The 11,060-nt window shown below is 37.4% G+C and overlaps 1 protein-coding gene across 2 annotated transcripts; it reads right to left on the minus strand.

The window, feature by feature from the left end:
- Window positions 1–1,738: 1,738 nt before the first annotated feature.
- RPS5 (ribosomal protein S5) lies at window positions 1,739–10,030 on the minus strand. 2 transcript variants are annotated; one of them, XM_032211489.1, is made up of 6 exons: window positions 9,924–10,030; window positions 8,431–8,536; window positions 8,089–8,298; window positions 2,955–3,083; window positions 2,774–2,872; window positions 1,739–1,862 (listed from the first exon to the last, which is right to left on the minus strand). In XM_032211489.1, the coding sequence occupies exons 2-6, from the start codon at window positions 8,533–8,535 to the stop codon at window positions 1,794–1,796; spliced, it is 612 nt and encodes a 203-aa protein (XP_032067380.1). In that variant the 5' UTR covers window position 8,536; window positions 9,924–10,030; the 3' UTR covers window positions 1,739–1,793. The 2 variants fall into 2 exon arrangements, with proteins under 2 accessions (XP_032067380.1, XP_032067381.1); XM_032211490.1 differs by having other exon boundaries at window positions 1,747–1,862; window positions 9,905–9,928.
- Window positions 10,031–11,060: the final 1,030 nt, after the last annotated feature.

The following is an 11,060-nucleotide window of genomic DNA, read 5'->3' on the forward strand; positions in this document are numbered from 1 at the left end:
TATTTGCCCAAATCACAGTTCATCTTCCAAAAGGAAGCCCCAGATAGGAGTTCCTGTGGGCATCATAGTGAGCTGACATATTCTGGTTTTTGCTGACTATCAAGACAGCTTTTGTGAAGGGAATCATGGCTAGATCCAAGCTGGTATAATTTCTCTGGAACAAAGATCAATGAGATCATCCAGCGATTCCAGTCAGTCATCCCTCATGAACAGAAACTTCCATTTTGTACAATCAGTTTATGGGTGGTTGAGTCAGGATTACATCAAGCTCATATTCACATTAAGTTTGAACAACTTTTATATCTTAATCACTTGTTTGGACTCTTTGTATATTGGAGAGATTAAGACCCTTTGGATCAGTAAGGTTTTAGTGGATTCAGGCGAGTTTCTACCTCTTTTAGAAGATGGTATAAAAAGAACATGTTGGATTGGTGGACAATGGACCGCCCAAGTGGGAAAAGGGGAAATTAACTATGTTTTTCATGTGAAAACCTCAGCTAGCTTCACTTCTTCTGTGCCCGTATAGATCTATGGCAGCTGTGTCAAATTCATGTTGTCATGTCATGTATCGCAATTTCGCCCTTCACTAAACCGGGGGTAGGCGTGGCCAATGCATAACACAGGCCACGAGTTTAACACCCCTGATCTATGCTATCAGTAAAGTTATACTCTTGGTAAAGTTATACTCTTGCTGTATATGCCAACGGGATGGTTGATAACACTTTTTGGGAGTATGCAGCAAAAATCCATAGTATATGGATTTTGGAAAGTTAACAACAGATTAAGTGGCCAAAGGAATTTGGAATTATAAGTTTTGAATTATAGAAGATATTTTATCATGGAAAAATTGAGATTGCTTTGGTATTTTTAAAAGAACTTCAAGGGTGGACAGTACAGCCAGAGTATAGAAATCCTTATTGAGACCTTTTGAATACTTCTCAGCCAAATTTTTGAGAAAATGGATTAAATGATTTGATAAAATTGTATATTTAAATGAAGTTGTTAAACAAAATGAGCTGCAATTAATGTTTATGAAATTAAATTGAATGGACATTTAAATGTAATGCAAATGGATCTAATGTTTCTTATTCCCCAATGGAGATGTAGAGATATTAAAAAGGAAACTGGTTGGATTATTTTTCTTCTTCTGGGTATATAAAAGAGCTTTGCTAAGATTTGGAAAGATGTTTTTAGTGATGACAAACAAAAGGATAAAATTTACTTATTGATACAAAAGGAATCTCTTAAGAGTTCTGAAGAATTTTCACTTTGATACACACATAATCAGCAAATTACCTCTCGGCTTTTTTATTTGAGGGGATTAAAGAATAATTTTAAAAACTTAGGGGAAGTCTATAACATTGGCTTGTTTGACCAGGGTTAAAAAAAGAAAATAGTTGTATCTGGTTGTCCTTACTGAACGTTTGCTGACAAACATTGATTGATGTAGCATATGGACTTCTTTTAAATCTAAGAGGTGAGCTAATCAGAGATGGTGCTAACCTACTAAAATTGTTTTTACCTGATGGCATGAAGGGAGAAATGTATTTTTCTGTTCGTATTTTTGTAGTTTATATATTAACTTGTATCCATTTATATCTCTTTAACAAAATTATTTGAAAAAGAAAAAAAAAAGAACCTCCAGATAACATGTCTATTATAATCCGACCAGGCCACCCCCTCAAATCAAAGAAAAAAATCCCATCTGCTTCAACAAGTGAACTGCAACACAAAGAAGTGTAACAGTATGAAAATGAGGATTTATTTGCTTTGGTTTCCAGGAACAACTCTTTTTAACGGTTGGACTTGGCCACACGTTCCAGCTCATCCTTCTTCTTGATGGCATAGGAGTTGGAGGAACCCTAGGAACAAGTACAGTTACAGTTTAAGCAACCACACATCCCATCTGACATTATCACTGAAAACATCTATGTAAGTTGCTCCTTCTCTCGCATCCTCCAAACAACTCAAGATAAATGGGAGGTATAGCAGCAGAGCGGTTTTTCATGAACATGGGTGAAAAAGTCAATCAGCTATCACACCAGAAACTTTTTTGGTACAATTAACTGATTACATGCCAGACTGTCATCAGTTATCTTAAGATAGAGATACTTGCCTTAACAATGTGGCTTTGTTCCCATGTTTGGGGGTCACAATATTAAGAGGATCTGTGAGATGGAGGCTACCATATCACTTGCTATTGGCCTTGGTGTCATAAATTTTTGGTTACTAATTTGTGTTTAATTTTGCTACTAGTATTAATGTATTTCTATTGAATTTTTAATTCAGCCCAAATCATTTTATAAGATGGATGACTATATATACACCAAATAAATCAAGCAATAAAATAAATTTCACAATGCTAGAATTGTATGGACTTGTATTCTTTGTTTACTGCTAATACTTGCAGGCTACTTGCAATGATAGCTATTTTTGCCAAATGAACAGTGAGGACTAGAATAAAGACAGGAAATAAATTGCTCTGCACTTTAAAAGCTAATGTATAATCCAACAAAGATAACCTATATATAATATTATTCACAGATCCAACCCCAAGTAAACAAAATGTGCACTGCTGCTGTGAGATGCAACTTAGCACCACTGCACTTGGGCTCCTGCTGGGTTTTTTAGAAGACTTTGTTGAAATGTCTCAGATGTGCTAATGTAAATACTCTTTTAAGATTTATATATTTGATTCCTAGGTCTGTGGCCTCTTAAACCAAAGAGCCATCTTCTCCACAGCTCAGCTCAGCTCTCGATTTTTTGTTCTTACCTTTGCTGCATTTATCAGCTCATCTGCTAGGCACTCAGCTATGGTCTTTATGTTTCGGAAGGCAGCTTCACGTGCCCCGGTGCAAAGTAACCAAATAGCCTATATGAAGACATAGGAGATATATTCACAAAATAGCCGGCCGAGACTACATCAAGCTACCCCTCTTGATAAATACCCCTACCTGATTGACACGACGAAGTGGTGACACATCAACAGCCTGCCTCCTCACTGTGCCAGCACGACCAATACGGGTAGAGTCTTCACGAGGGCCACTGTTGATGATGGCATTCACCAGGACTTGGAGGGGATTCTGGAACAAAGATCAAGCAAGGTTTAAACTACATCCAAGCCAAGTCTGGGAAAGGATTAAAGAGCCAACGTTACTCAAAAAATAGCCCAAAATGTTAAATATTTTACAGTCAGTTTCCAGTAGAGCACATTGCACATAATGACTAACACTTAAGTAATCTGCATGTCTAAATTTTAATCTTTACTTTTTGTTTTAATTGAAGTGAGATTTTAACAAAAAGTAAACAAAATTCAAAGATATAATCATGACTGTAACTAATTTTATTCTACTATACTTGCTATTATTGAAATCTCTCTAAAACTGCAAGGGCAAAAAAAGTGAGGTGACAGACAATATTTATGCATTGGGAATTCTCCAATTGTATTTTTAGTTGTACATGTAGTCCTCAACTTATGATCCTAATTGAGCCAAAAATTTATTGCTAAGTGAAACATTTAATAAGCTAGTTTTGCCCCATTTTACGACCTTTCTTGCCACAGTTGTTAAGTGAATCATGGAATTGTTAAGTTAGTAATCTGGCTGTCACTAACTTTAGCTTCTCCAATATTATGGTTTCCTCCTTGTATTAAGGGACACACAAGTGTAACCTTTAGTTTCCAGAAGGCAGAGATACTTAAAAAAAACAGCCTGAGTTGCAAATATTATTTTACCAATATAAGAAATAGCAGTAATACTAGAATGATTTTGTGTCTGTGTAATTTCTAGAATCTCCCTCAATTGAGTATGAATAAATATTTATCCTGAAACTAACCAAGCAGGAATAACTATGCCATCCAACTGTCTCTGCCCACTCAGTCTTCAACCCAGAAAAATTGGGCACTGGTTATAAAATAGTTCTGTAACAATCACTTTGCAGCAACTGCTCTGAAGAAAGCAAAGGGAATAGTTTATTCTGTAAGGCATTTGATAAGGTAGGCCATAACCTACTACTAGATAAAGTAGAAGAATGTGGGTTAGACAGCATCACCACCAGATGGATTTGTAACTGGCTGACCAACCGCACTCAACGTGTAGTCCTCAATGGAACTGCATCTACATGGAGGGAAGTATGCAGTGAAGTATACCCCAAGGCTCTGTTTTAGGCCCAGTACTCTTCAACATCTTCATCAATGATTTGGATGAGGGAATAAATAGGGAACTCATCAAATTTGCAGATGACACCAAGCTAGCAGGAATGGCCAACACTCCAGAAGAATAGCTTAAGATACAGAAGGATCTTGACAAACTTGAACATTGGGCACTATCTAATAAAATGAAATTCAATGGTGAAGAGTATGGTTCTACATTTAGGCAAGAAAAATGATATGCACAGGTACAGTATAGGTAGTACCTTGCTCAATAGTAGTAACTGTGAGAGGGATTTTGGAGTCCTAGTGGACAACCCTTTAAATATGAGCCAGCAGTGTGCAGCAGCTGCCAAAAAAGCCAACACAGTTGTAGGCTACATAAACAGAGAGATAGAATCAAGATCATGTGAAGTGTTAATACCACTTTATAGTGCCTTGATAAGGCCACACTTGGAATACTGAATTCAGTTTTGGTCGCCACGATGTAGAAAAGATGTGGAGACTCTAGAAAGAGTGCAGAGAAGAGCAATAAAGATGATTAGGGGACTGGAGACTAAAACATATGAAGAACGGATGCAGGAACTGGGTATGTCTAGTTTAATAGAAAGAAGGACTAGAGGAGACATGATAGCAGTGTTTCAATATCTCAGGGGTTGCCACAAAGAAGAGGGAGTCAAACTATTCTCCAAGGCACCTGAGGGTAGAACAAGAAGCAATGGGTGGAAACTAATCAAGGAGAGAAGCAACTTAGAACTGAGGAGAAATTTCCTGACAGTTAGAACAATTATCAATGGAACAGTTTGCCTCCAAAAGTTGTGAATGCCTCAACACTAGAAGTCTTTAAGAAAATGTTGGATAGCCATTTATCTGAAATGGTATAGGGTTTCCTACCTAGGCAGGGGGTTGGACTAAAAGACCTCCAAGGTCCCTTCCAACTCTGCTATTGTATTGTATTGTATTGTATTGTATTGTATTGTATTGTATTGTAATCAAATTGACTTTCCTACAACATACCCTATAAGGAGCACTATACCCAGAGATGGCTTAGTCGGATTACAATTTGTGAACAGCATCATGGAGATGGAACTATTGTAGCCAAAAGAAGCCTATAAATACCTGGTAGCTTTCCTAAAGCCCATTTCTTTAGACCTGAACAAATGCAAAAAGAGCCTTTTATTTCTGACATTGTTCAATGACTAGAGATCAATAATAATGATTTTTGTAATAAGGCTTTTCTAATCTCCTCAGCAAGGCTATGCAATTAATTTTGAGACATTCAAAATCTTGGTTTAAAACACTTCAAAAATCAAAATACTGATAGTAATCTAGCATATTATAGATATTGCCTTTGATTAACTACTCTGCACAAGATAGTTTGATAAAACAATTGCAGAGTAAGTGGTTTCAATTTCTCTGCAGCAAAAATAGCAATGGTGAGCTAGTTCTCTATTAATATAATTAAAAGACTGATCAATATTTTTACATAGGCTTGAGATTTAATGATGTGTGCCTGAAATGATTCTCTATATGTAACTGCTTTGCTTTTATTGTTTCCTTCTCCCTTTCTTGGAGGTTTCCACTTTTAAATTTTCTGTAGATATTTAAACATATAAAAAGAGAAAGTCAAAACTTAATATGTGAATACCAATTTTGTTTTGTGAGTTTTTAGTTCATCCCTCCCAGGAGTTTTAACAGTGAGATCTCTCCCCAAATTATATATTTTGGCCTTCAAAAACCATTAAGATTTGGTTCTGACAATTAGCACAGGGGCTGAAGCGTTAGGCAATCCTGGGGATGATCGCTGTTTTGAAGGTGGTGTTTCCAGCTTTTTAAACTTTTTAATACTGTAATCCTATCATTTCTTTCTGTTCTTAACTTTTAACTTTATTCTTTCTTATGCTTTTATATTTTGTGATGTTTTTATTGTAAGCTGCCCTGAATCCCTTAGATAAAATAGGCAGCACTGAAATGTGATAACTAAAATGTTCAAAAGCTAAGTATTCATAACTGCCTTTCTAAATGCTAGCCCAATCAAGATACTGGGGGAACTTCAGAAACCTCCAAACATCAGTGGCCACCAAATCATAGGAGCACTAAGCAAGCAATATCCTTTGATGTTGATCTGTGTCTAACTTTTCAGAAATGCTTTTATTTATTTTATGGCATAATAGAAGTCTGAGGCTGCTTGCCACCAAATATTCACGAGGCTTAACCAGCAAACACTTGCCTTGACCTTCTCTTCTATTTCTCATGCAGCAGTTTCCCAGCACCAACTTTTTGCAGGCCTTAACAACAAAGCCACTGTCAGCTCTAGGAGGCAGACTAGACCAAGGAATAAACTCCACAGAAGACAAAAGGCTACTTTCACTGGTAGTAATCTTTTAGATATGGTGACCTGTCGCAGTTGTGACAGTGATGAAAAAATAACTTTGGGACTGACACATTTACAATATCTGCAGGTTTGTAAAGCGAAGGAAAGCTGAAATAAGATCATAAGCAGACATTTTTCACTTAGCAACTGTTTTGCTTAGCAACAGTTGCCAGTCCCACTGCAGTTACTAAACAAGGACCACCTACATGTACATTGATAACATAATCTCCAAGTATGATTGTGTTTCCTCTTCTTTTTTATACCTGTATGAATTAAGGACATCTCAGATATTTCCATACTTTTTGCAGATGCCCTAAACTTTTATCTATTTTCTCATTCTCATCTCTTTGGAGTACATCTTCCCAGTCTCTCTTTTATGGCCATCCTCTTTGGTCTTTATAGCAACGGACTGCATTATATTAAGGTAGCCACCATCTTATTTGTGTGCATCTTGTAATGTTAATGTTCGTTTGTCTACAATTTGTGGAAGTGAAGTCAGTCAACAATTTGACTGACTTACTCCCATGTAACCCAATACTCAGCACATATTAATTATTCATTTGGTATTTCTTTCTGAGAGAAATGAATATTGTACTAGGTTTTCAAAAAAATAGAAAAGGATTTTGGGTGAAACAGATTAAGATTAGACACCTTTTCCAACAGCAATACATTCTAGGTATAGAGTTTCTTAGCATTATACAAGGACCTCTAGCCTGGGCAATTACTCTTTACACCAGGCAGGTAGAAAGTACAACTTATATATTTAATAGCAAATATTTCCTATAGGATTTAAGAGCAAACATTTAAAAATTTAAACACCACCTGAACTCTAAAACCTGCTATGTCAATAGAGCTAAATATTGTGAGAAAAGCAACGTTTAATAGCTTATTAGCAAAGCAGGATTTGTTTAAAATTCAAATGATGTATTTGTATTGAGGTCAAATCTATTTCTATTTAAAGATGTAGTACAAGTAGATATTAAATTATGTGTTACTCAGGAACGAAACAGTCCTTGAAAATTCTGTGGGTATGTTGATTTTTACAATTTACTTGTCTTAAATCATGATTGTTAAACTTATTTTGGGCTGAAGATCAAACCTCTTCTTTGAATGATATGTCAATGAGGAGATAGCTTAACATCTAGTTAGGGACAAATGCAAAACTAGTTATTTCCCCCCATTAAACATTTAATTTAGTCACAACCTTTAGAAAGGCTTTGATATTTGCAAGCAATTGGGCACCCTGCTATTCAAGACTGATAAACTGTTTGCTGCATCTCTGTTCCATAAATTAAAAATTCAAGTGGAATGTTACTCTTTAATGGGAAATACTAATGGGCTTCAAAAGTAGACTTAAGAAAATGAGCAAACACCAATAATGAGTAAATGTAATGTAATGTAATCCCAATGTAATTCCAAATACACGGCTTATGCCTCATTCATACTATAGCTATTTATTTCTAGTAAGTATAACTTCATCTCTCCTTCTCTTGGGCCCTTCAAGTAATTCATTTCACAGAGTTATCCTGCTCCATGCCTTATCATAGTCTTTTCTCCCCATGCTTACCTCTCCTGTGAGCAGATGGATGATCTCAAAAGCATGCTTAATGATGCGCACAGTCATGAGCTTCTTGCCATTGTTGCGCCCATGCATCATCATGGAGTTGGTGAGGCGCTCCACAATTGGGCACTGGGCCTTACGGAAGCGCTTAGCAGCATAGCGCCCAGCACTGTGGGGCAAATACTTAGCATATTTCTCCTTCACAGCAATGTAATCCTACAAAAATACAAGTAAAGAGTCATGCATTAGGATAAATATCAGAATAAAATTCTTCTTCTAGCCAGAAGACAAAACCACTCTGCAGTTTTTGTCTTCCAAAATTCCACCTGTTAACTTCTCTTTTCATACCTGCAGGGAGATATCGCTGATTTGAACATCATCTGTGCTCCACTTTCCAAACAGCTTGATATCAGGGGTTTCTGCCACAGCAGGGGCTGTCTCCCAGTCAGTCATTCTAGAGACAAAATCAAAAGCAATTAGGTCCTGAATCAGCCTCTTTCAATAGCTTGCTCCTTGCTCCCAATATTGACTTTCTGGATAGACACTGTCAGAAAAAGCTCTATTAATGCTATGCAAATTAGTTCAATTATCTTTTCATAATATGGAAATATTCAGTTGTGAAGAAACTGAACTGCACAGCTCTAATTCATAACCAATACTAATGATGTAGACTAGCCATCAGAAATAATCCAAATGCCCTGTAATTCCCATGTACCTGCAAAAACATGATGCATTTACATGCTCATTCATTTAACAGGGTTAGGTGCCAGACTGCAAGTCCCATTACACCCACATTTCAAGTTGTAAGCTATATTTGCAAATATATTATTATTGCATTCCCTCTTTCCAAATTCAGGCTTATCAGATAAACTAAATCTTGATAATAATGTGGCGGGTTATTACCAAAAGAGCATATATTTTATAAATTTTGGAGGCTGTTGTTGACTCTGTAAAACATAAATTAGCTGGAGGGACAAGTGAGTAGAAATGTGAAAAAGCTGGGGGAGGATGTAAAATGGCCTACTGTACATGTATATTAAGGGATGCATAAGCGCACCAGCCTGCCTACTATCCCTGTCCTAATATTCCCTTGTATTCATATTCATTTCATGTATTCATAATCATGTCTACACTTCTATCTGTTATTTAATTCATATTTGATTAAATAAATAAATAAAAATAAAGGGACAGGAGAGTTGGGTCATAAAATAGCAATGCAACCATAAGTAAAAAGAAGAGCAGCGCAGAATCACACAAGCTGATAAAAAAACAGTGGGGGGAAAACACCTCACCAGGTACAACCTGCTTCACTCTGAAAAGTCTTTCTCTCAAAACGGCTATACTTGGAGCATCTTAACTTAAAAAGCAGATCATTTCAGGAAAGTTCATTTCAGAAATTAGGAGACGCCAAAAATCCCCCCCCAAAAAAAGAGGTTTATAAGTAAAGATGTGAAGCCTCTCCTATTGTACTCTATACTGGATTAGGACCACAACTCTCATTTCAGTCAGCATGACCACGTTGGAGCCATGAAGTCCCAGCATATTAGAAGAGCTGACCGGCCTACAAAAGCCGCCCCAGAATAATTGCTGTTGCTTTATTATGGTACATTTTATTTTATTCAGTAATTAAATGCTATGCCGCCGTGTCTTTCTCCGCTTTGCCGGATCACGTGCTCTGAAGGGATCCCGGGCCTCATTTCCCAACGGATTCTGTCCACCCTCCACCCCAGGCCTTTCCCTCAGAGCCTCTCCTTATTCCCAGCCCTCGGACCAAAGATGATCCCGCCGCCGCTCCCACAGACTCGCGGAGGTAAAAGCTCACATAGAGACGCTTCCCTCACCTCCCCGTGTGCCGCTCGCTGGCTCAGGCGGAAAAGGGCCGCACACGGGGTTTCTCGGAGACTTATCCACGGGCTACCGGCTTCCGGCGCATTTGCGCATGCGCCCATCCTCTCTCCGGGGCGCCATTCGGGTCGGAAGAAGTCGTCGCGTGATTTGGATGTTCTTTAGCGCATGCGGAGTTGAGCCTTTCCAATCCCGAGTAGTTGCAGAGATAGAGAGGGATTTGCGGGCGAAAGTGGACTTGATAACTTTATCCAAAACAGTGATATTATTATTGAGGCGGTTTCCTTTTCACCTTTCCCCTGTCTGAGTTTTATTTCTCTGGAATTGAACTGCTAGTTAGATCGTACCAAAGGTGCTTTTTTAGGAGGCAACTGGACTTTCTTGTTTTCTTTTGAGAACGTTTCGCTTCTCATTCAAAAAGCTTCTTCAGTTCTGAAAAAGGTGCCAGATTCAGCCAGAGCTGAAAAAGCTTATTTAGTAATGAGGGGTGATAATGAAAAGCATGTATAAATAATATGAAATAATGGAAACGAAATGTAATATTTAGGAGTAATAAGATTATGTATATATATACTGGAATGTATGATAACCAGAAAACACACCATTCACGCATTGATATGTATAAAGATGATGACAAATTGATTGATAAAAAAGAAGCTTATTAGATGAGAAGCGAAACATCTTCAAAGAAAAACCGGAAAGTTCAGTTTCCTCTTGAAAAAAAAGCACCTTTGGGGCAACCAGGACCTGGATGACTGAGAATCTCCATAGACGTTGCTTGTTAGGTCGGCTACCCGATCTGGGTTACAAAACCAGTAGGTGAAATCAAGAAAAATAAAAAAGTACTAAAGGTGGGTTGCATCTCGCCCGGATTTTTGAACCCTGATCTCAGGACCCTAATGTCCCCATGGCTTTTCTTTATAAATATTGGCAAGAGAGATCTTGAATATGAAAACCTCTTTTTGTGCAGGTGCATTCAGATCAGCTTACTTTGCTTTGTTTACTCAAATTAGTGGAGCATAATCTGTTTATTTAAGTGAAGGTAAGCTGCCTTTACTTTCCACTTATATTTATTTATTCATTAATTCATTCAAACTGTATGCCCGTCCATCTCATTACGTGATTCTAGGCAA

Source organism: Thamnophis elegans, chromosome 2, assembly GCF_009769535.1.
Source record: "Thamnophis elegans isolate rThaEle1 chromosome 2, rThaEle1.pri, whole genome shotgun sequence".
NCBI lineage: Eukaryota > Metazoa > Chordata > Lepidosauria > Squamata > Colubridae > Thamnophis > Thamnophis elegans.

Excerpts from the sequence above, each read along its gene's own strand:
- RPS5 (XM_032211489.1), bottom strand. The coding sequence starts at position 8,535 with ATGACTGACTGGGAGACAGCCCCTGCTGTGGCAGAAACCCCTGATATC. Across the intron at positions 3,084-8,088 it reads TCCATCTGCTCACAGGAGAG|AATCCCCTCCAAGTCCTGGT; the intron begins GTAAGCATGGGG and ends TCTTTGTTCCAG. Across the intron at positions 1,863-2,773 it reads AGCTGATAAATGCAGCAAAG|GGTTCCTCCAACTCCTATGC; the intron begins GTAAGAACAAAA and ends ACTTGTTCCTAG.